General features: G+C 42.3%; 1 protein-coding gene across 2 annotated transcripts; it reads right to left on the bottom strand.

Annotated features, from left to right (window-relative positions):
- Positions 1-272: 272 nt before the first annotated feature.
- Positions 273-25,841, bottom strand: taok2a (TAO kinase 2a). Of its 2 annotated transcripts, none has more exons than XM_057861310.1 (20): positions 25,368-25,841; positions 21,596-21,736; positions 21,102-21,173; positions 20,931-21,032; positions 20,764-20,809; positions 20,599-20,695; positions 18,454-18,567; positions 18,293-18,384; positions 18,050-18,143; positions 17,905-17,986; positions 13,955-14,125; positions 13,682-13,894; positions 12,454-12,582; positions 12,141-12,377; positions 11,476-11,604; positions 11,190-11,393; positions 10,425-10,664; positions 10,102-10,323; positions 9,829-10,011; positions 273-4,811 (listed from the first exon to the last, which is right to left on the bottom strand). In XM_057861310.1, exons 2-20 carry the CDS (start codon positions 21,725-21,727, stop codon positions 3,906-3,908), a joined length of 3,465 nt encoding a protein of 1,154 aa, XP_057717293.1. In that variant the 5' UTR covers positions 21,728-21,736; positions 25,368-25,841; the 3' UTR covers positions 273-3,905. The 2 variants fall into 2 exon arrangements, with proteins under 2 accessions (XP_057717293.1, XP_057717294.1); XM_057861311.1 differs by lacking the exon at positions 25,368-25,841 and adding an exon at positions 21,816-21,928.
- Positions 25,842-26,044: the final 203 nt, after the last annotated feature.

Raw genomic sequence — 26,044 nt, forward strand, 5'->3', positions numbered from 1 at the left:
CTTCATAATAGTCACTAAGACGGATTTTAACGCACACTAATTTTTTAACGACTAATATTGAATCTACCTGACAATAGTAAGAGACAATAACTTGGAGAGACGGTAGAGTTGATAGCTGCTTCATTTCAAGGAGATATTACCCACTTTAATTTGGGGTAAATGCCGCACTTCCGGTCCCACTCTATCGGAATACCATGGAAACTTGATGTGACGTCAACTCAGCAACTCACCTATTAACTCGTTCTATTTTTAGCTTTTCTCGTTTTCACCAGTTTCAACCGGACAAGAAAGATCTACCACCAGTTATCCTACATCAGTGGTTCTTAGGTTAAGAACCCCATGAGTTTCACACGTGCATTAACTGAACCCTTTGGAATTAGAAAAATCTTTTCTTTCTTTTTTTTCGAATTCTAAATCGAAATATCTAAGCTAGCAAGCTAAAGTCCAAGTAAATTTCCATTTAAATTTCTTCTCATTTAGACAGCATGTTCTTAAATAGGCCAAAATGTATATTTTTATCTTTATGCCTGCAGCATCATCAGACCACTAAACCAAGACTGACCCAATGCGCATATCTGAGAATTTTCATTAAAATTTGGAGGAATATAATCAATATAGCTTATATTGTACAGCATTAAACCTGCTTGGTTGCTTTAACCTTGACTGTGCCTTGACTGTGTAGTTACATCTCACAGGACATCAAATTTAATGAATAACCCTGCACAAAATGATCGCCAAATTTGTAGACAGTCATTATGTTACAAAAACAAAACATGAATACTCACAAATCCAATACACAGTATATATTTACAACAAATAATTTTGTCTTTTAATTTTCCACATTGGAAAACGATACTAAAGTTGATTCATTTCAAATTTTCTATTTTTGTTTTCATGTCGACATTCTCATTCACATCCTTGCCTCACATACTATTTTCATGGCATAAAATGTGACGCAAATGTTTTAATGTAAACTCTGTGCATACCCATAGGTCTGGTTTCACTTCCGCATACCGAGTCAACCTTCCACTGTGCAAACCAGTTTCTCTAGGACTAGCAGTTGAAGAATTGGAATAAAGTCTGTATATTGGGCACTAACCAGTCCAGAACCTGGTCTAAAATGCCACTTTGGCTAGATTTAGTAAGCGTCCAAAAATATGGCCCTGCGGGTCTTAACCTTCACCGAACCCCTGGGGTTAGATCGAACCCAGGTTAAGAACCACTGTCCTATATGAATCAATGGCTTGAAAATTAAAGATTTGTTTCCGTTATAAAAGGCTAGACAAGAAAGACAAAAAAACAATGCAACGTACTGATGTTTATTTTTCCAAAAGTATTTGTTAAGTTCCTGTACAACTGCCCCCCCTCCTCCAATGTTTCATATTTTTTCACTTGTGTTTGTGTGTGAAGAAAGCCTGATGTTTGGGAAGAAAATAAGCTTCCAGAAATATGTTTGTAATGGTGTGAACTCGCTCTTCCTGACTTCTAGAAAAATAATCTTCACGTCTTTCTCGCCAAAACTTTCCTCCTTCAACTGGAGATCCAAGAAGACAAAAGTGTGCTTCCTGTTTCCTAAACTCTTTGTGCCACTTTATACCTTCTCGTCAAATCAAAAGGTTTCATCAACAAAACAAGTCAAAAAGTGAAATGTCGCTCGCTTGTCAAGAGCCAAACATTCTTTGACCATCAGTGCAAATGAGGTAGACGTGACAACCAAAGACGGCGATGCTGGTCTTTGCCACGGCGGAAGGAAGCGGCCCCATCCTTCAACACTTCTACCCATGCAGACACACGCACACACACAGACCGAAAAACAAATCAAGTTGAACATGGCACCAAAGGATTGTGGGAACGCTCCACATGCTAATACTGACACGAAAACATGGAATGCTGGGAAATTGACTTAATATGAACTCGTACGTATCACAGTAACGTTGCACTGCGCTGATTCTTAGCCACAGAGTGGTTAACGTTGGCAGTCACATTTTAAAAACAAATAAAAATTTGCATTAAAAAATGGCATTCGACATAAATATGACAGCAGTAGCATCTATGGGTCAAGTAGGTCACATGATAAAATGATCCTTATGGTTACTAAGACGCTTTTGAGTTTGCGCAGCTATGTACATGGCGTGTCAGCAAGGGCCTGACGTTCACATTGAGATTCTTTAGTTTAAAAAAAAAAAAAAAAGTTTAACAGTAACTCTCGTTTCAAAAGTAACCACAACCCCTGAGCAGCGAGCTTTCATCGGGGATTGCCGTGCTGTAACGGCCAGCATTGTAAACGCCAAAATAGTAATAGGTAACAGGTTGGAACTAAACGTTTCATAATGTTGCACGCTGTTACGGAACTCGTAGCTTTGAGGTAACGAGTCACTCGACATAAGAGTAATATTTGGCGACGTAGCATGTCGTAAAGTACTGCGTCATAACACTCCATGACGTAATGTTCGATAACTCACTACAAGTTTTTATTAACTCGGCTAATGATCGTAACGTCTTATGGAATGTGTTTGAGCATTTCCCAACACTTACGTTGTAACGTGTTGGGAAAAAAAGTGACATCCCAAAAACTCCTAAAATGCATAGAAAAATATCAATTTATTTATATTCCGTATTGGTTCAATACGGAACGCAACTTTTAATTCCCAATTAGGAACAATTCCTTATTTCAAAGACGGGTGGCAAGCCTACGTGTGCCAGGCATTGTAATGTAACGTGCTAATGTAACAGGTGCACGCGTGTCCGTTGTGAGCTGTGCAGCTAAAGCCACTAGCCCGGGCTTTTGGCTTAGTGGTCAGCGCACTCGCCAGCCGTGCTGGATGTGTCGTGCGGCGTGGGTGCGAGTCCTGACCTGGACGAGAGGGACGGACCGCGTCGCGCGACTCTATGCAAAACCGGTTACACTAACAATTAACAGTTACAGTTCACAATGTAACACGTGTAGCTGTCATCCACTGATACACTGCTGCGTGTCGCGATAAAACCTGCAACTGCGTGAATTGTTGTAAAGTGCCAAAGCTAGATGTATTGTAACGCGGCGGAAGAAAACAGTTCATAGGATAACATCTCATGACCTCTGGCCCTGCAGTGATGTAATGTGTGGTAACACAAAACAATTCGTAGCGTGACGCAACGTAAAACGTGACAAACAAGCATCTTTTGACTCCCCTTTGTTAAAAGTCTCAGATCAAAATAACTTGTTAAAATGAAAAAACGGGAAAACAAAAATCCACATCTGAGTTCATATTGGACGGAGCAGAGACGGAAAGCTAAATTAAGCTAATTACAAATTGGAGCAAATGGGGCACCAAGCCCTCCCCAAGCGAACCCAGTTCCCCAAAACAGGGATGGCATAGCTTGCCGACATTGTGGCAGCAAACGGAAGACTGGCACGTGGAGCGGTTTATGTTTCATTATCTATGCAATTTCTACTCAACAGTATCAAACACACACAAAAAATAACAGGGGAAGGAGCCTATTTACAGGGTGGGAGTGGTTTAAAAAGCACCGCGAGCTGAGAGGAAGCGATACGCAACATCCGAAAGAAAAAATCTCACACCTGGTCTTGTGCAACAAAAAGAGCAAACGAGCCGCCACTGGACGTTTCAATTCGACCATCTTTGGCTACGTTGAGACTGCAGCTTGTAGAGACCCAAATCGGACTCAAGTGGGATACTTTCACGAAAGGGTCTGAAAGGGCTAAGTCGCATGGATATTTTCCAATCCGACGGCATGGTTAATTTTATGCTTCAGTGCATGGCAAACTTCTACACACACGTGATTTTTAGGTCCGCTATGGATGACGGCGGTCTGAATAGCCACATAAAAAGATGGGATATGATTAAAAAGATCTAGATTTGTCCATTAAGTCTTGCAGTCTCAACATAGCCTTTGTGGAATTTTCATGAGTAGGACAGATGCGAGCCATTGGAAATGTGAGAGGTGACAGACGTGCTGCGACTGAGGCCGCCATCGCTGCCTCCACCGCCCCCTGGACCACCCGAGGCCGTCCTGCGCAGAGGCTGGGGGCTGTTCCTGAGTGCCATCAGGCCGGGGCCCCGCACTCCGAGGCCGCCGCCGTAGCCCCCTTGGGACGAGGAGGAGGACGAAGCTGAGGACGGGGGCGAAGAGGAGCGGGAGGCAGGTGGAGGCACGGGAGGGGGCGGCAGCAGGGCCAGAGACTGGGCGGAGGCGTGGGAAGATAGGTGGTGGTATTGGCCGCCGCCCTGGGAGTGATGGGAATAGTGGCTGCCGCCACCTGCCCACTCCCTGGCGCGTTCCCTCTCGTCACGGTAGAGGTGAGGCGTACTCTGGTGGTGCTGGTAGTGCTGGGGGAGGTAGTGAGACTGCGTCTGTGGCGGTTGTTGTTGGTGATGGCTGCGTTGATGGTGGTGCGAGGACGAGGATGACGCGGAGGATGAAGAGGACGCCCTACCGCCCTTCACTGTGTCACCGTCCCTGCCGAAGCCATGCGCCGACACCACTGAGTCGGTTCTGACGAAGCCTCCGCCGCCATGGTTCTGGCCGCGCCATGACGGTGTGGACACAGAGTTCTGCACGCTGTGGCTCCAGTGGCTGCCCGAGCGCGGGACAGGGCGCGAGGGCCACGCTCCCGAGCCCGAGGAGGGGTTGGGGGCGGGGTACCCCTGGTTGTATGCTTCGGCAGGAATGCCGCTTAGCGCCATGTTGCTGAAGCCCAGACGCATGCTTTCCGAGTCGAAGGCCTCGATCTCGTGAGCCTGCCTCTCCAACAACGTCCGGATACGCTCCGAGCGCTCGTTCTGCAGGGAGAGCATTTCCTCTTCGATCTGAAAGAACCAAGACGCTAAGTTGAGGTGATTTCAATATGATGGTAGACATAACCAAAAATGTAAATTAGGCATCGCCATAAATTCCTTCTATCGTCAATTTTACCATGGATTGATAAATCACCACAAAACACAAACTGGTGGTGCATAAATAACAACAGTTCACTCATTGCCGCTATTGACAGTGATAGATGTGAAAATTGAGTTTTTAGTCATTTTATCATTTTTAATTTTGGCCTGTAGTTTCATTTATTTATTTATTTATTGCAAATACTTTATTTCACACATCACAAAAATGCAGATATGAACAGCATGTGCCATCAGTCAACTGGAATCGTTTTCAATATAAATTTTCTTTTAACACACACACATATATATATATATACACACATATACAGTGGGGAGAACAAGTATTTGATACACTGCCAATGGGTTTTCCCATTGGCAGTGTATCAAATACTTGTTCTCCCCACTGTGCATATCAGTGTTGTTTTTGACTGCCATTTTAATTTTTCCGTGTTCGTCTTTCGGACAAAAATACTTTGTGATATTTTAGTCATTTTAAAATGTGTTTGTCTTCTTCTAGTTTTAGTCAACGAAAACTCAAGACAAATTCCGTCTAGTTTTAGTCGGCAATTCTCAAAATGTTTTCGTCTATAAACTTCAAAAGTTTTAGTCCATGAATAAATAAATAAAAGGTTTCCAACAATTTCGAATGAACATGACAGACGAGCACATACAGTGGGGAGAACAAGTATTTGATACACTGCCGATTTTGCTGGTTTTTCCACTTGCAAAGCACGTAGAGGTCTGTAATTTGTATCAAAAGTTCTCTTCAACTGTGAGGGACGGAATCTAATACAAAAAAAACAGAAGATCACATTAGATGATTTTTAAATAATAAATTTGCATTTAATTGCATGAAATAAGTATTTGATACATCACACAAATCGAAATTAATATTTGGTACAGAAACCTTTGTTTGCTATTACAGATACCAAACGTTTCCTGTAGTCCTTGACAAGGTTTGCACACACTGCAGCAGGGATTTTGGCCCACTCCTCCATGCAGATCTTCTCCAGAGCCTTCAGGTTTCGGAGCTGCTGCCGGGCAACACGGACTTTCAGCTCCTTCCATAGATTTTCTATAGGGTTCAGATCTGGTGACTGGCTAGGCCACTCCAGGACCTTAAGATGCTTCTTACGGAGCCACTCTTTAGTTGCCTTGGCTGTGTGCTTTGGGTCGTTGTCATGCTGGAAGACCCAGCCACGACCCATCTTCAGGGCTCTCACTGAAGGAAGGAGGTTGTCAGCCAAGATCTGGCGATACATAGCCCCATCCATCCTCCCCTCAATACGGTGCAGTCGTCCTGTACCCTTAGCAGAGAAGCAGCCCCAAAAAATGATGTTTCCTCCTCCATGTTTCACGGTTGGGATGGTGTTCTTGGGTTTGTACTCATCCTTCTTTTTCCGCCAAACACGACGAGCCCAGTTTAGACCAAAAAGTTCAATTTTGGTCTCATCCGACCACATGGCCTTCTCCCATTGCTCCTCTGGATCATCCAGATGGTCAGTGACAAACTTCAGACGTGTCTGGACATGCACTGGCTTCAGCAGCGGGACCTTGCGTGCGCTGTGGGATTTTAATCCATGACGGCGTAATGTGTTTCCTATGGTTTTCTCGAGACTGTGGTTCCAGCTCTCTTCAGGTCATTGACCAGGTCCTGCCGTGTAGTTCTGGGCTGATCCCTCACTTTCCTCATGATCAGTGATGCCCCACGAGGTGAGCTCTTGCATGGAGCCCCAGAACAAGGCAGATTGACCGTCAGCTTGAACTTCTTCCATTTTCTAATAATCGCTCCAACAGTTGTTGCCTTCTCACCAAGCTACTTGCTTATTTTCCTGTAGCCCATCTCAGCCTTGTGCAGGTCTATTATTTTACCCTGATGTCCTTACACAGCTCTTTGGTCTTGGCCACTGTGGAGAGGTTGGAGTTTGTTTGTTTGAGCATGTGAACAGGTGTCTTTTATACAGGTAACAAGTTGAAACCGGTACAGTTACTTCCGGTAATGAGTGGAGAACAGGAGGGGTTTTTAAAAACGAACTAAGAGCCGAAATATTTCCCAGTTGGTAATGTATCAAATACTTATTTCATGCTGTTAAATACAAATTTATTATTTAAAAATTATACAATGTGATTTTCTGGATTTTTGTATTAGATTCCGTCCCTCACAGTTGAAGACAACTTATGATACAAATTACAGACCTCTATATGGCTTGCAAGTGGGAAAACCAGCAAAATGGGCAGTGTATCAAATACTTGTTCTCCTCACTGTAACTGTAGAGTCTACAAGGATATCACCATTTTCATGATAATAATACACACTCAGCAGGAAAACAGCACTTTATTTGCAATTAATTAAACTCCCCTGGATGCCACGAACTGTATGTAAAATGTTTTACAAGAGTTTAAAAAGAGTCAACGCGCTAAATGCTAATGCTAACGCTACAAGTTAGTTTAGTGTGTGATGATCACTCAGCACAGACCTTTAAAGGCTAAAGCAACATCATGGCATGTCTAGCCAAGATAGAAGTAGAACTTACCAAGCAGCATCTGACGCATAGGTTTAAAAAAAAAAAGGAGCCTGAAACAGGCACATGAAGCGCGTGTGTGGGGGGGAACAGCACGTCACATGAGTGACACAACCAAACACAGCCAAATGCGTGCTAGCTACACATACAATAAGAAAATATACATTGTGGATTTATGACAGAAACTATGGAAAATTTTCATTTCGTTTTTGTGTCGTCAGACAACAACTGGCATCCATCTCGTTCTGTTTTGTCTCCCAAGACACGTTTTCAGCGCGTCATAGTGATGTCATCGTCATGAAAAAAATTGTTCTTTGACAAAATATTTTCGTTATTGTAATCGTTGAAGAAAACAACATTACATATGGCGGAAAACACTCAGGTGACTTCAAGTTCCGCTCTGAGACCCCCAATTTAGCCAACTTTCAAAATTGTCCAATATGCATGTGTGATACATCATTGGAAAGCTTAAAATCTCAATTTTCTGTGGGGAAAAAAATTTGAACAGGAGGGCATTTTTTTTTTTTTTTTTTAAAAACTTTTTTTTTTAAAAACAGCAAAACCCTATCTGGAGGGGAGAGCACGCGAGAGCAGAAATACAAACGCCACGACTTGAACGAGATATTATCGCATACTTACCTAGTTTCGATCCATGTAGCAATGTATCACAGTGTCAAGACACAGCTGTGAAAGGCCACAGCTGGATTTTTGAGGGGTTTTATGGCTGAAACATGGTAATATAACAAGGGTTGCAATGCAGAAATTGCAGACATCAAGGAGTGCTCGAGATTTTCTTTTTCATATATTTACCCTTTTAAACGTTCTTTTTCAATTTTTCTTTGTTTGGATCGATTATTTATCATCTAACATATTGGAGAAAATGCGACAGTAACAAAAAAAAAATACAATTACCGTAATTTACCGAATCTTAGGCGCACCCGTGTATAATGTGCACCCCAAATTTACTTGTAAAATCTAGGGAAAATTATTGTACCCGTTTCTAACGCGCACCCTAATTTTAGCACCAATACATTGAAGAATACAAGAAAACAGAGCTCATGCACAGATACAGAAATGTCATTTCACTGACTGGTGAAACACAGCACAAGCATAACACATTGGTAGTTCAAAACATTACCATAAACTGACAATATTTACGGTAATAATAGTATTTGACAACTTCTCCAACTTACCTAGGAAAAAACAAAACAGATGTGACTTTTCTTTTAAAGGCTGCTGTATAACTTGCTCGCTTCATCATGATGAATAAATGTTTTTTCCATGGATTGATACGGTAAAATGAAAGTGAGAACCTTTAAGTCGGAAATCCGTGAGAGCTCATCGCTGTCAACACAACAGTAACAATAGGAACTATTGTTATTTGGGTTTGAGTTTCCCGACGGACACATATAGTTGACGGACACACACAGGAAGTGTGTTGTTACGTTTGTTATGGTCCGAGTTGCGGAGCTGCAATAAACGTTGACTCAAATGAGTTCAAGAAACTAAATTCTGTGCTTTATGAAAAGAGAAAAAAGCAGAAGTTAACACAGACAAAATCATTCGGACGATTAGAGTGAAGTAGGAATGAATGAATATTACCGAAACAAAATGGTGACGTCACGTACCGTAATGGTCGGCAACGTGTCGCCGCATACGTTTCTCTAACACAACGTGCCCGTGTCAATTTTAAAAAATCGGTTTATATATATATTTCTGTCTCCATCCAAGTACCCGTTTATAATGCGCACCATGATTTTACAAGTTGATTTTGGGGGAAAAAAGTGTGCGTTATATTCGGGAAATTGCGGTAAGCGATAGTTATGAGGTAGATATCCATGACCTTTTTACAGACACCATTTTTTTCAATGCGACGTCATTTGTTTAAAAGTTTAATATATGCGAGTGAATCATTTTTTTTTAAGTTTTTTTTTTTTTTAAACGAAATATTAGACATCAATTAATGATTCTAAGCTAAAAATGTCAGACATTTTGAATAAGAAATATAATTAATTACCTTCGTTTTATGGCTGGGTTGAAACAAAAGCCGGTGCGCGACATCTGTAAACGGGGGTTTCCGGGGTAAAACGGACAAATTAAAAATAGTTCGGGGGCTTAATGCGCCATGAATCTGCTATTGCAGCATATTGTTCTATTAAACACAACAGTTGTTTTGGCTTAAAATACAGGAGTTTCTTTTAAAGAGGAGTGCAAGAGCAGAAACTGCTTTTTGAGTCTTGTCTGTGTTTTCCGCCATACTTATGTATTAAATTGAAAAACTGAAAATAAAGGCTGCAACTTATGGACTAAAAGCGCACTTGACTATCACACCCACTAAATTTTACACGTAAAGTTCCATTTAAACTGGGAAGACTGGCAGTCAATCACTAATGAATCACAAGTTTGGGAAAGAGTGTTAGCCATACCCGTTGCTCGAGGAGGGCGCGGCGTATGGACACTCTCTGCTCCAGCTCTTTGATCTCGCGCTCGTGCTGTGTGTCAGTGTGCATCTTGATTTTGCTCTGATAGGCGTTGAGCAGCTCCAGTTCCTGTTGCAGCTGCATACGTAGCACCTGGTATTCTGCCTCTTGGGTCTCATCCAATCGCAGCTGCGGGTACAAAAGAAGGAGTAAGGTGATTTGTCAGGCAAGTGACAGTGGCATGCGCAGGTGTAGGAGGTGCACGGGGGTTGTCCTTGCCTTACTCACAGCCTGCGTGGACAACATGTCATTGACGGAGCGGTCGTACTGCTCTGCCAAGATGGCCAGTTTGCGTGTCTGTTCCTCCTTGACGCGTTTGAGCACGGCCTTATGGTCTGACTTGGGTGTGCTCTCCAGGAGGTGGTTGCGTAAGGCTTTGTACTGACGCGTCTGGATCTTGCAGGTCTCCTGGAACTGACGCTTGATCTGTAGCTCTTTGGTCTAGAATACAAAAAGCAGGAGATCGGTTTGACTCAAGTCAGTAACTTTAGGGTTGATCAATCTTGCTTAGAACTGGAATGTTACAACTACATGGGACTCACCTTGAGGCTTTTAGGCTGCTGCCGCACCTCAGCGGTGTGTTTCTGGCGCAGCTCTTGCTCTCGTCGCTTGTTGTACTCCATCTGGTTGGTCAGCTCAGTCTGATGCTGAGTTCGGATTAGCTCAGCGCGGGTCCGTTGCACCGAGCCCAACTGCCTGAACTCCAGCTCCTGAGTGGACTCGTGGTGGCGCAGCAGCATGGCGCACTCCAGATCCTTCTGTGTCTGTTTCTTATTCAGGTCCTGGTGGAGGGACAAGGATTTTTTTCATTGACGAGAGGACCCTTCAAACCTTTGCAGGGCACCCATTGAACTTACTACCATTAACTGCAGTAGACGTCCAATTGTTGCCAGCCTCTCCCAGTTAAAATGGATTAGATGTCTAGCACCGTCATTAGGTCAATGATACATGAGCATTCACAGCCAGTCCTGGATTGGATTGGATGTCTATCGTTGTCAATGGCATACAAATAGTTTGATTTTTTTTTTTTTTTTTAATGTTCACAAATGTGGATATCACATTTCGGGTCATGTAAGGCACACTTGTAGACCAAATGGTCTATATAACCAAAAATGTGATGTCCACAATCCCACATATGTGGATTCCAGGTCTTTATGGGGTTAAGTTATATTTTTTTAACGACTAAAAAGTTATCAATTTAACTCAATGGCTGTCATTGACAGCAATAGAGAAGCTGGCAATTAGACGTACATAAGTTAAATGCCAATAAGCGCCGTCTCCATTTTAAAGTATTAGTGGGCTGGTACCTCTCGGAGGAGATCCTGTTCCAGGTTGTGTCTCGCCAACAGCATTTTCCTCTTGTACTGACGACACTGCAGCTCATAGTACTGCCGCTGCCTCCTCAGCAAACCGGCCTCCTCCTCCGCCTGCATCTGCTGCAGACACTCCTTCTGCCGGATCAGCCACTCCTGCTTCTCTCGCTTGGGAGTGGATTGGTTCTCGTTAAGCTCCTGTCGGGGTGACAAGGTGAGAGGCGAAAAAGGGTGTGGGCTGGCGGGTGGGCGCCGAGCAAGGTTGAGCCAGGCTTCTTGCCTCTTTCAGCTGGTCCTTGCGTTGGCGGTACTGACGCTTCTGGGACTCCAGTAAACTGGTTAGTTCTTTCTTCTGCTGGCCCAGAATGTGCTGCTGGAACTTCTTCTCTTCCGCCAGAGCAGCTTTGGTCTGCAGAAAAACAACGTGTTTCCATTTTGTGTGAACATTTCTCAGATGCAATTTTGCGCAAGGAAGCACAGTTTTAAATTGAAAAAAAAATTCAGCCCTACTACCTACCTAGATGAAATTCAATGCCTTTTAAATAAGCTTTATCAATATTCAAACCCAACGGAAACTGAATTTCCATGATTTAAATCATTTGCACTAGGGCTGCCATGATTAATCAAGTAATTGTTTTAATAGTCATTCAGACACTGTTGACTTCAAATTGTCAAAATCTATTTTTAAAACTCTTAACATATTGAATTTTTCCTTATCATTGCATTTTTTTTACCCACAATTTGTATCGCGTCCCAACTGTTTTTGAATATGGTTTGTAAATTGTATATGATTAAAATATATACTAAATATTTGGTGATACAAAAGTGTTTTATGGTAGCCCTAGTTTAATGATAATCAAAAATTGGTAAAGTCATGCACCACCCCTCATCAAAATGGATTGGACATCTACCACTGCCGATGGCATAAAACTGCAAAAAGCAGACCTCTTTCTCCAGGATGGCCTGATGCTTCTTGAGCAGCTTGTCTGCTTCCGAGGAGAAACCGTGCCTCTGGTTCTCCAGTTCCTTGTCTAGCTTGAGCTGATGCTCGTCCATCTCGGCCTTAAGCTTGTTCTCCAGGCCCATCAGCTGCTTCTGGTGCTGTCGCCGCATCCGCTTGTACCCCGACATCTGCTCGCGCAGCGCCGAGCCCTGCTCATGCTCCTGGATTTGACGGGTCACCTGCAAGCGCCAATTTATCTCGTTGCCTAACTGGAACGGAGTAGAGCGCGACTTGGTCGATCGGCCAGAGACATACCAAAGACGCGGTTCTGATGGTGGCGAAGTGGTCTCGGTTGCGGTAATAGGCTCTGCGGCGGCCCGCTGAGGGAGCCTGGGGTTGATCAAGCTCCGGTTGGTAAGGATCGTCATAGATGTTGTCCTGAGCCTGAACAAAAAAAGCACACCGGAGATTTACTGTAATACATCAGTACAAAGTGAATTAAAAATAACTATATAAAATGAAAATTCAAAGTATGCTCCCTAACAGGCACATTTCCCCTGGAAGAGCTTTTCACTTCTTCATGAGGTGGCAAATTTTTCACAAAATGTGTCTTGTAATCAGGGGTGAAAGTGGCTAGAATTTTTTGCCGGAACTCATCAACGTGAAGGTCGCCATGGAGCCAGAAATTTTATTTATTTTTCATTCAAAATTGTATTTTTTCAATGATTTGCAAAATAAAAGTTAACAAAAACAGCAATAACCCCAACCTCCATCTCCTAATTTTTATTTTCCCTCATTTCCTCACATACTAAATGCCAAATCTCAATTTTAACTACTTAAGAACATAGGATATATTTTCAAATTAAAGTTAATGTAAACATTTACTTTTTTTTTTTTTAAATAATAAATATATAAGTAACGCAAAAAAACGCAAATTATCCTTGCAATTAAGCGTTTATAATGTCATGGTTGTTTTGACGAACTCGTCCAAAGTTTATATTCGTAAAATTACACCGAATCGTCAGACTCAGATAACTGCAGCAGCTGGGAAAACCTCCATGCCGTCCATGGAATAAAATCAATAATATTGGTGGAAACGGATTACGCTACACAAGCACTTTATTATGCTTGTTGTTAACACCTGTTAACTCTTGGGTTTTTTTCTCTCTTTTTTTAACATAGCGTTTTGACAGTTCCTGTCAAATTTTCTGAACCAAAGCACCATGTACCGGAACTGCGTTCTGGCCCTGAATCTTATACCGGAACTGCGTTCCTGACCGTTCTGGCCCACTTTCACCCCTGCTTGTAATTCTAGCCACTCCACAACAAACGCATTATCGTTCTGATTATTGTTTGTTCCTTTCCAATATGAGACAAGTATCTGCCTGAGCCGGTTATCTGATGTATACATATTGATGTATATTTCATTCCACAATTCAATTCTGGCACTCCCGGTCCTCACTGAATCCTGATAAATTGAGGTGATTGCCCATTTTCAACACCGTCAATTTGAAATGATGAAAAACACGTGCGGTAAGCTTACAGCACGTCGGTGTACAATGGAGCTGTTGGAGGTGACGGTGTGCTCTCCCTCCTGCATCATGGCCATCTCGCCGCTGCTGTCGTCAGAGGCGTCGTCGGCCAGGCTGTTGACGGAGCTGCTCTGGGAGCTGGCCGAGATGGACATGCTGGGCACTGACTGCGAGCTCTCTGTGCTGTTCACCGTGCCTGTGCGCAAGAGGTACTGCTCCGCCTCCTGACAACCAAAGCACAAGAGTCAATGAACCTGCCACGGGTCCCGCTAACTTGCGCTCACCTCCTCATCCTCTCCTCCCTCTGACACGGGGCCGTTCGGCTGAGTCTCCTGGAAGAGGATCTTCTTCATCTTACGGTACTGCAGGTTGTCCAATTCGCGCACGGCATCCTTGGTGCGGGCTATCAGATCCATGACCACCGTCAACGGACGTTCGCGGCACAGGAACCGGTGCTGGACACGCAACACAAGTGTCAAGCATGCTTCGACATACTTTTGACCATTAACACCTTGGACGCCACTGACAGCTAAATGTCTGATCGTGTAGCTGGTGGCTGCCATGATTAACCAACTCATCGATGATCAATTTAATCGACAAGTATTTTGTTAGTCAATGAACTCATTGGCTGCCATTAAAGTGCCTACGACAGCAAAAAGCATGTTTATTTCATATTTGAAATGAGTGACTTCCTGGATTGACGAAGAATGCGAATGTGATGTCAGCAGGATAATCATCTTCAGTATAAAGCCAATGCTACAGTATGCAGAACGACTGCGGATTCAGATGAATTTGCGGATTATTGCGTCTATTTTTTTGCATCACGCCAGCCCATTGTGTTGGCTTTTGTTTCTGCACCAGGGAGAGGCGTGTGAGCCTTTTTGGGTTTCCAAAAATTCCCGTTCACCGCGGATAATGACCAAAACAAGTCCGAGAACTGTGGGACCATTGTGAGGTGAGTAAGCTACGTGTTTTATAATATGTCAAATACTGTAATCATGGCACATGTTTTAATAAGCAGGTGGCTTGCATTTTGTGGGTGAAAATAAGGCCACACGGCAGACGACCAGCGCCTTGTCGCACACCATGGTCGCCGGCCGATAAAGGCGTGCCCGCCGATAATGCGCTTCCCTCGGCTTGGCCACGAGCAGCCCCCCGCTCTAACATCGGCCGGTTTGGCTGGCCGATCCAGCCCGCTCAGTTCTATTCACATGCCCGTCGGTTTGTCCAGCGGTCATTTTCCAGCTGTGTCCTCGGCAAAGTGCGTTCCTGCCCGCAGCAGGGGAACGACGAGCCGAAACTTGCTCAATGCCAGAGGCTGGCCGATCGGTGAAGACAATCAACCCCGCCGCCGTGTGTGACATGAGTCCGAAAGGCGAGAATAAGACTTAGTATAAAACTAAGACGAGAAAAGCTGCTCGGTTCTGGTTAGAATGTCAGCTAGATGTCACGCCTCCTGTTTTGCTTATGTTCTTTCCTCCGTCTATGAAGCCGGGGCAGGGAAATGACAAAAGCCAGACCAACTCCGGTGGCATAAAATACAGTTCGGGAGAGGAATAAGTCAGCAGTTTTGACCATTATGCAGTAATTTTGCCCTGTCGTACTGAATAAATGCATTTTTAATATTTCATATTCCATTTAGCACAAGACTGTTATTTTTCATGACCATACTATTTATCTATCAATTGGGGAAAAATACTTAGATAAACAGAATATCCTGTAAAAATATTGGAGTAGAGAGAATGAAACAATGATGACATTTTGCAGCTCTGTGTCATATTTTCCTAAGAGATGTCTTGATCCGATATTTGGATCAGATCGGACGCCGATATGGGCAAAAAAATGCGCATCGGTATCGGATTGGAACACGGGAAAAATTCCGATCCAGACTTCCGATCCAGTTTTTTAAAACCCGGTCGGGGTTTTACCGCGCATCGACTTACATAATCCATTCCAGTTTTTGCTTCGGTTTCCCTAAAATCCGGTCCGTATTTTATGACACACCTTCAACACACTACATTACCGTCTCCCAATTTACCGAGAGACTTTATCGGTAAAAATGCAGCTGTGTGGGATCATTTCACCTTAAAGGACGACAAAGACGAAGAGGCAGAGTGCAACATATGCCACAATAAAGTCAAGCGTGGTGGTAAAGCTGTAAGAAGTTTTAATACAACCAACCTAATCAAGCATTTAGCGAAATACCACCACAAACAATATAAGGCGTATGTTGAGGAAACCGAAGACAAAAAGAAAGGTCCTACGCAACTAACACTGGCAGAAACTTTTGCTATGCGTGACAAACTGGCACCCGACAGTCCCAAAGCCCAGGGAATACCAAGTCATTGCCGAAGAATTCATTCTGGATGATGAGCCATTATCTCTCATGAGTAAAAACGCAGCATCCAACACTTAGAACCACGGTACAAGATGCCCAGCCGTCATTATATCCTTGAGTGATTCGGCCGTGGAAGATTGAGAACGATTCACAAACATCCAAATTCCGATTATTGAAGTATGTCAAGTATAGCGGAACTAATACACGCAATGAGAAACGGACCGCATTGCGTCCCGATAGTAAACATCATTTTTGTCATAGACGCGGGTAATGCCAATGCTCAACTCACGGCTTTAGCTCAACTCATGCCGGATAAAAAACAAGAATACCTGACTGCTGCTGACGGCCGCTACAAACTACGTCAACATCGTTTTACTGTAGATAATGGATATCATGTATATAGAACTAGATGTAAGATGAGAGATTCAACGGCGTTGGCAACATTGAAGTATGGAAAACTAAACGGCCGCCATCTTAAAGCAGGAGACTCCCCGAGTAGGCTGTTGTGAACCTTCCAAGCGAACCTAATTAACTTTTTATCTAAAATACTCCTAAGTCGGCAAAATCTTGACTTGAATCTATCTTCAAAACAGTTTTAAAACTTTCACATGTTGAAAGTAGACGGAAGGGAAATTATGGAATAAGGGGAGCGATTTTAACAACTTTAACAGTTGATTCGCAAAATTAAATGAATTGAATGTAGTTTAAAGCTGCTGATACAGGATTGGGACTTGGGTATTTTATTTACTGATTTAAAATGTTAACTTGATACTGAAATAGTCGTTTATTTAAACCTGTGAGGCTTTTTATACAATTATTGTAACTAATGCATGAAACATTAAAAGCATCTAATAGCTTGGGGGGTTTCCACTGAGGTTGTTTGTGTGTTTTGCTTTTTTAAGACAGTTTACAATATCATTTGCACGTTTCACTGACTGACTATGCCATTTCTGTTTGTTATTTATAATGTTTTGTGTTTGTCACTGAATAAACAGGTCAGTTTCTTGTTACCAACCGTTGTGTGTCATTCAAACTCACCTAATTCTGCTGGCTAGTTGTTATCAAGAGTACTAAAACTTTTTTCAACATGAGTCTGACAACTAAGTAAGGAGGCTAAATAACTTTAAACTTTAACACAAGCTCAGATAGGCCAATATCGGTATCAGCCAGTATCGGTATCGGATCGGAAGTGCAAAACAATATCTGTATCGGATCGGAAGTGCAAAAACTTGGATCGGGACATCCCTAATTTTCCTCGTTCTGGATCTTGCCCCTCAAAGGGCTGAATTCTAAATCAGATGAAATCGTGACCCTGCTGACATCATTATCCAGCTGGGGACGCTAGAGCGCTATGACAGGTGGGTATACACAACAGATTAGAAGATTAATTTCTCGTCATCTGCACCTGCCAAATTGTTGTATATAGTCGAATCGACTCAAAATGATTCTAATTCACATAATAATGCTACATTACAATTTTTTTATGCTGTCACAGGCACTTTAAGGGCAACTAACATTAAATTCATTTTTAGTCAAATGGTCAAAGTGGATTGGATGTCTATCGCCATCAGTGGCAGCTAATGAGTTAATTGTTTAGATACCTAAAAATTGACCGTATCCTTTTTTTCATCTTCTTAATACAATTCTTATTTTTAAATTTACTTTTTTTTTTTCACCATTTTTTTATTTGTCCGAAAAGTAGTGTTAAAAAAACAAATGGAAATAAAGAGTAATATTCATTTTTTTTTTAATGTTACAAATGTTTTTTAAATATTTGTTCTAATAAAACCCTACCCCAAAAAAAAGAATAAAACTGTAAATATTGTGAATGAATGAATTTTGACCACACACTTTTCTATTGACAAGATTGGCTTCATGATCATTTTTGGTTCTTACATTAAGCAGCACATCAGATGTAGGTCGGTCCTGGGGAATCTTCTGCAGACAGGAGTCCACAAAGTTGCGGAAGGAATCGGACCTTATACGAAAGGAGAAAATATGTGTGATGCATTCACAGGCGTCAGGAGAAGATAGTTCTCACCAGTGATTGGACTGCAGGACAGGGCTTTCATTCTGAGCGATGTGGTATAAGGCACTCATGGCGTTCATGTTGAACAGTGGGGGCTTCCTCTCCGCTGGAACAACACAGAAACAGTATTCAGGTCACCATTGTTCTTTTGCCAAAAAAAAAAAAAAAGGATTTGACCTATTTTTACTTCAACAGTGTCTCGAAACGATTCATGGATTATCAAAATAGTTGGCAGTTGTTGATGAGTTAGTATACCCAGCTCGATGCAGGTGATGCCCAGCGACCAGACATCCACTTTTCCATCGTACTGTCCCTCGTCCATAGCCAGGATGACCTCAGGAGCCATCCTACGGCAGGGCAGCGAAGTGTCAAGGACTATCAAAGCGGCTGTTGAAATGAAAGGTGGGTGGACTCACCAGTAGGGCGTCCCCACAAAGGAGTTGGCCGGGGCCACAATGGAAGCAGAGCCAAAGTCGCCAAGCTTGACTTGACCGGGCTCCGTCAGCAGGATGTTACCCGCTTTCACATCCCTGCCGGGGACAAATACTCTGGTCACATGACCTTACTTTATGTAGTGCTTTCTCCACATGTTAACAGTGCCCAAAGTGTTTTACAGTGGCCCAAAACTCCCCCGTCTGGTCACATATTGGTAAACTAAGCAGTAATGCCGACAGCGCCACAGTGTGGCAAATAATATATTTGTACCATAATTCCTCAATCACAAACGAGAAACTTTCTATCTCAATGTATGATAAATTACTAGGGTTGTTCCGATCATGTTTTTTTGCTCCTGATCCGATCCCGATCGTTTTAGAGTATCTGCCGATCCCGATATTTCCAGATCCGATTGCTTTTTTTTGCTCCCGATTCAATTCCAATCATTCCCGATAATTTTTCCCGATCATATACATTTTGGCAATGCATTAAGAAAAAAATGAATAAAACTCGGATGAATATATACATTCAACATACAGTACATACGTACTGTATTTGTTTATTATGACAATAAATCCTCAAGATGGCATTTACATTATTAACATTCTTTCTGTGAAAGGGATCCACGGATAGAAAGACTTGTGACTTTGTATATTGTGACTAAATATTGCCATCTAGTGTATTTGTTGAGCTTTCAGTAAATGATACTGTGGCCATCCCAAATGCATGATGGGAAGTGGAACCATGACTGTGCGTCGTGCTACCAATTGATATATCTTCTCTGCGTTGGGAAATAATTTAAGGTGTTAAGACAAAGATCAATTGCCACTTTGCTTCTCCACATTGCTTTCCATAATATTTCTAATCATAGGAGGAGGGATTGCAAGGCTTTGGACAATTAAAAAAGGCTTCAAAGGCTGCCAAAATTCACACTACTCATTTTGCGCTGCCTTTTATCTCTCTATATAGGTAAAACGGCGTCATTACAAATTGAGCACGACAATGAGTGAGAGGGTCATGCAGCGCATACATTAATTGCATTAAATATTTTAACGTGACACATTTTTTTTAATAAATTAATTGCCACCGTTATCGGGATATTTTTGATAACCCTATCATAAGCCTAAACTAAAGACTCTGGATGAGTGTAACATATTATGTCTGTAACGTTAAATACAATTAGAAAACAATTTAATTAAAATATATATATATATATATATATATATATATATATATATATATATATTTTTTTTTTTTTAAAAAGGCATGGCCGATATTTTTTTGCCGATTCCGATACTTTGAAAATGACGTGATCGGGACGCCGATCGATCGGGACATCTCTATAAATTACCATGCCAATGTCGCCCATGTATGTCCATACCATGAATGCCCATGGAGGTGACCCTGAAATGCCCTCCAATCAACAAGAAGTGACTCGCTATAACAAGCAATGACCCCGAAGGCCCCCAAACCAACAGCAAGTTTCTTAAGGCACTTTCACATTAGACAAAGGCGACCAGGGTCCGGTTGGAGCTACCTCGCAACAACACTTGAAAATGACTGGTTAAAAAGGTTCAGTATTCACACTGCAACATCCAAACTTTCAGAGTAGCATCACGTGGACGAAAAGCACACTCATGGACTGGACAAACTAAGAAGAGGAAATACCTCCTTCCTGGGCAGGAAGGGAGTGTGGAGCGTAATGTAGCATAAGTGCACCCTGCTCTGCTTGCATTCACAAAGGAAGCAGGGTGCGCTTAAAGCAGACAGAGACCCAGGATTTTTGAGCGGGCCTGAGTTCATTTGTTTGGTCCGAACTAGAGTTCGGATGCGCGTTTACATCTAAAAAACAAAGCGGATTATCTGAGAAAAGGAACTCTGGTCTGTTTAAAAAGGACCAAACAGTGCAAGTGTGAAAGTGCTCTTGGGTATTTACAGACCATCAAAGCAACCATTGCAGTTTCTCCAGAAAAAGCATCTTCTAGTTTTAAAATCTATTTATTTTGATGTTATTTTCAGATACCAGTTTTTATTTAATAAATTTAGTTCATTTTAACATTACTTCATTCATTACATTATTTCAACCTTCAATTCTCTTGGTCGGCGGCATGAAAAATAAATGTCACCTGTGGATCATGTTGTGAGAGTGAAGGTAGGCCAGCCCCTGCAGTGCACCATGGGTAATAGCAGCAATCTCAACCTCCTGTAGAGGCTTCTTGTGAACTGCAGACCACAGTAACCGATGATGGACATGCACAAAAAGACAGAATGACGTTCAGGGAGACACTCACCTTCAAGGAGGTCGGAGGCTGAACCCAGACAGTACTCCATCACCAGCTGTAGAACAACATATATATAATAATTTCACATTCCTGATGGCGATTAACATCTAATACATTTTGTCTAGGAGGAGCTTACAGCGATCAAATTTATCTAATCACGGTAAGAGATATCGTACCCATGCTGTGTGCTCCTTCAAGTAACATCCACGATACTCAATGGTGTTGGGATGGCGGAGTTTCTGCAAGAACTTCACCTCTTTGATGATGTCCTGCCACTTCTGCACATCAGAAAAAACACTGGTCAAGCCTGTTACGCCGAGCGCATTTGTCCAATTGTGTGGCGTCACCTCGTTTGTTTGCTTGCCGCTGTAGGACATTTTCTTGATGGCCACCACCTCATTGTTGCGCACATCTCGGGCCTGAGAGGATGTAATAGTTGTTCATTGCCTTGACATATTATTTCAGCCTGTATTTAAACTTTATTACTAATTGTCATTTTTTCCTTTTTTACTTCCACCAGTAAGTGAGACCTACGGAAGGCGGTGTTTATGTATTCGGTCCCTATGACCGTTTGGCTCTTTTTATGTTTGTGTTCAAGATAACTAACACGAATAAACGGATTATTATCAAACTTGCAGGATGTTTGTAATATGTAACAGAAGGGGTGATTAAATTTTTGGTCATGATTTCAAAATTCTAAGGTATTAAAAATTCCATTCTGGAACCGCTAAAAGCAAGGAAACGTAGCACTCCATCAAGAGAGGTATGAATTAGAAATTGGACAATTATCGTACATGTGGTTTGGAATATTAGAGGTTTTAATTGGAGCTTGACGACTCACAAAGTAGACAGCTCCAAAGCTTCCATGACCAATCTCCCTGAGGTCCGCGAAGAGCTTCTCGGGGTCGTCCCTGCAGAAGAGGTCCGCCACGTCCGGGTCCTTCAGATTGCCCGCCCTTGCGCTCGAGGGCATGGCCAGGGCCTGGCGCAGAGAGAGGGGTGACGCTAGCTGTCAGACACCGCCTAATTATCGACTGGATGATTAATCATGCGAGCCCTACATCAAAAGCATCCAAACATGACCTCTTAGGAAGTGCTCCCACATGGTCAGGATGTGGAAGACGCTGTGGGAGGAAGACTGGATGCAATTGAGGAGCAACAAAATGGCCGCAGATTGGACGATAGAAAATCAAGATTTTTTTTTTTTAAAACCGCAATTTACTGCAATGGACGTCCAATCCGTTTGAACTGGGAGGGCTGGAAGTGCAATAACATTTTGACAAACTCATAGAAATTTACAAAAGGGTGAATAGAAGCACATGACTGGACATCAATCATCATCAATGGCACTCAAAGGGTTACTTATTACGCATGCAAGGTTGCGTGTAGAGCATTGCGGCGTCATTGTGACAGGAAACAACAGGAGCAGTCGCTAGTCATTCGGCGAGCAGACAAAAAGAGCCCATGGGCCCACACTGGCGTTCATCCACTTCAACCAGACACGCATTCTTTTAAAATGCGGTCAGCCCATTTCCATATATACATTTTGGTGGCCTTCAGCAGGAAGGAAGCCATCAAAACATCCCAACAAACAACACCAATAACGCAACTGAAAGAAGGATGTTCAAGACACAATTGTGTCTTCTATGCAGCCACAAAATATTGGGTGACACACGCGCTGAGTCAGCTGTGTCTAATGAGCGACATCACGTGACTTCACAGCACTTTTGGCTGATATGAGCTGACACAGCAGCTACAAAGACGCAAAAAAAACATCTACAAAGGAGAGCAAATGAGAGAAAATCATGGCTGCTGAGGATTTACAAGCTGCGTGCTTTCATGAAGCACTCACCACCCAACACTTTCTTTTAAGGCTTTTGAAAGACTATTAATCACCGATTATTGATGTGGTGAGTCAACTAATCGGCTCATATACAGTGGGGAGAACAAGTATTTGATACACTGCCAATGGGTTTTCCCATTGGCAGTGTATCAAATACTTGTTCTCCCCACTGTATAAATCACATGTTATTTAATGTTACATTACTCTGGCCTACATTTTTGCTATAAATGTACATTTAAACCAAAAACGACGCGCTGGACTATGACTGTTAGGGAACTATGTAAAGGCTGATTTATGCTTCTGCGTTACGGTGACGGCGGAGCGACGGCGTAGACCCTGCGATACATGTTTTGACCTAGGGAGGGTGTCATGTTTTCTGCGCGCAATGGACACTCAGTGTGATGACGTAGTTTTTTTACTGTCACGCGACGAACATAACTGTTGTCCTGCAATTACTTCCTATGCAGCGAGATGTTCAACAAATACGCACATCGTTTAAAAGCGTACGAGTACTTACTACAGTATTTGTGTTTTTATTGAGTCCATTATTATCTTTACGTCAACTGAAAATACTCTTTTCATGTGTTTCCCTCTCATACTTTTAAGCATTGAGTTTTCTTGAAGAATGTCACATAGCATATTTAAATCACCCTTGTTTGATATTACTATGTTTAAGTATTTTCTTCAGGCATCTTTAGTATGTTGTCTGTATGCATCTATACAAAACAAGCAAAACGCGCACGGTAGCACTTTGGATGTCAAATTCGCCTCTTGTAGGACGTTTCGCCGTGTAGCACATTTTGGCTGAACACAGGTTTTGTTCTTCTCTTGTCTCTTCCCGTCTTTACGGTTGATTTTGCTTTTGCAGCTCGGTTTGTGAAATATTGAAAGTGCTGTCATGCTCGTCAATGTTCCTCTTGGGTTCAAATTGAAAGGGCTGTACAGATGACATCTTCATGTCGCTCTCTGGAAGCTCTGGAATACTCGAAGCACAGCAGCGTAACCCAGTTACCGCCCTGCGACGTCAACAACAATTGCGACCAACTATTTTTACAAATTGTATAAAAGCAAACACTTCAACAGGGGTTTTTAATATAAAATTATTCAAACTCATAAAAACATTTATCTTTTAAAAACTACAAGTCTTTCTATCCGTGGGTACCTTTAATTTGAACTAAAGTACTAAACATGTTCCAGCACTGTACTGTTTACTGTACTTCCTCTTCCGCTGTTTCCAAAAGTATTGCATAGTAAACGTGCATATATTTTTGTTTCTTTTGCCAATGAAATCATTGTACAGGTTGATTCAAAAAGAATGTGCCAAAATTATTACACATTTATTAATTTTAAACTAATTGAAATAGAAAAATTATTAATCATCAATTAATCAAAATTGATTAATTAATAATTTAATAAGAGTTAAATAAGGATTAAAGTCTTTTTAACAGGTAAGTGTTTTTAACAAATTAAAAGTCATATCGGCTTGATGTCGTCCGTGCCACTGGTGGTGGTCACATTGAGCACTTGTAAAGCATGAAATAAAAACTTGAAGTTATACAAAATACTTGTATCCAGCTAGTTATTTTTTTTAATATACAGCAATGGTTTTGGCACATTCTTTTTGAATCACCCTGTATTTCTGGATTATTTTGATACTTTTTAGCCGTTAAAAATTTGCCCTTTATTCTTTCAAATTAAAACCTGATCCTTTTCGCCCGATTCCAATCCTCTCAAACATGGCCAGATTGGTCCGATTTCTGATCACGTGAACAGATCAGGGACATCCCTATAACAGACGATCGTTTCATATTTGAGGAGATACCAGCAGAGCTCTATTTATAACAAAAACGTATAATTTTTTATTATTATTTTAAGTGGTCTAAGAATATAGATATCAGATCGGGATTGGCAAAACATATCTTGAAAAAAATTGGATCAGATTGGAAGTCAAAATAGAAGCATCATGACATCCCTAGTGATAACGCCAAAAATACAGATAGTATAAAAACAGAAGTGCAACATAACGGCAGTTCACTGCGCAAATAAAGATGAGCTTGTCATCAGGCAATGTCAGGCTGCATATTGACAGACAAGAGACTGGGTGTCTTTCAGTATTAAAGTGCTAGTAAACAAAGAATAGACCGGTCACAAGCCAACGTCCACTTATGTGGAAGAGCATTGGACCATAAATCGCCAGTAAACATCCAGGGTCGAATTCGACAAAATGGACTGGTCCCCTTTTGCCAGTTAACACATATAGATTCATGACGGACTGGTCACCAGTCATAAGACAAACATGTCGCCTGTCAGTTTCCAGAGCACAATGTTTGGGTTTCCACCAATGTCAAGTCAAGCTATGGAGCGGTCGCCAGTCAAGGTCCGGACAGACATCTCACAGGAGGTTCGAAACCCCATTTCGAACCCACAATCACTGACCTGTGAGGTGACGCCACGCGTGATCGAAACGATCTGTGACGTGTGCAGAGTTTGACAGCTCGTGTGAAAAAACGACAAATGCGAAGGCAGGCCACAAAGTATGAAGGGAACACAAATGCACGATTGTTTCCAGTCAGACGGAGCCACTTTGTCCTATTTTGCATTCCGCTTGGTGCACTTTATCAAAAGTGGGTCAGCCGGAATTCGTGCCGATGAACGGAGACAGCTTCAACGTCAATGTCACAGAAACGGCCACCACATTTGAATCGAATTTCAATCTTCTATTTTTTGGCAGGAGCTGAACTGACTTAATGACTTTTTTTTTATTACTCACCTCAGGTTATTGCGGTTCCGCTCAGGAACGAAAATCGAGCGCTTAGCAGTCGTGCTAACGAGCTTGCGTCCTCATAGCGGCAACGGCGGGACGTCCACACGACGTTTGCTCATGTCCTTTTCCGCAGCTTCTCGTAGCTCGCAAAGCACAACCCAATTTGTACACAAATAATTAATAACTCAAGCGTATTCCAGCGGTGCCGAGTGGAAACTTGAAACTCTTGCTAGTAGCATCCGCTATTCATTAGCTTAGCCAGGCTAGCTCATAAGCTAAGCTTAGCTGGCTCCTGTTTTTCCACGAAGTGCCACTTCCGTTCCACAACGTCGTGTCCGGAATCTAACTCACGAGGCGCTTGTTTGAAAGCTCTTGTTAAAACATTCGCCTCATCTTTCTATCGGCCTTTTTCATCCGCCGTTTTTGTTCAAGATGGCACAGACAGATGGGGGCGGGGCTCCAAGTGCAGGCACGGAAACCCAGTTCGTGCTACTTCCTGTGAGGCTTTCACTTCCAAAATAAATGAAAATTTACATCTTGAAAAAAACAGACGAAAAATTACATGCTGTGAAAAACAGGTGAAAGCAGAAGTATTATCTATCTGTCTGTCCGTCTATCGCAGGAGTGTCCAAATTATAGTCTGCGGGGCAACTGCGTCCCACTGTTCAGTTGTTATTGACACG

Source organism: Corythoichthys intestinalis, chromosome 16, assembly GCF_030265065.1.
Source record: "Corythoichthys intestinalis isolate RoL2023-P3 chromosome 16, ASM3026506v1, whole genome shotgun sequence".
In the NCBI taxonomy this organism is placed as follows: domain Eukaryota; kingdom Metazoa; phylum Chordata; class Actinopteri; order Syngnathiformes; family Syngnathidae; genus Corythoichthys; species Corythoichthys intestinalis.

What these genes read in the sequence shown, in the direction of transcription:
- taok2a (XM_057861310.1), bottom strand. Translation starts at nt 21,727, where the DNA reads ATGCCCTCGAGCGCAAGGGCGGGCAATCTGAAGGACCCGGACGTGGCG. An exon ending in GCTTTGGAGCTGTCTACTTT is followed by an intron (nt 21,174 to 21,595) that starts GTGAGTCGTCAA and finishes ACATCCTCTCAG; the next exon opens with GCCCGAGATGTGCGCAACAA. An exon ending in AGGGAGGAGAGGATGAGGAG is followed by an intron (nt 13,895 to 13,954) that starts GTGAGCGCAAGT and finishes TTTGGTTGTCAG; the next exon opens with GAGGCGGAGCAGTACCTCTT.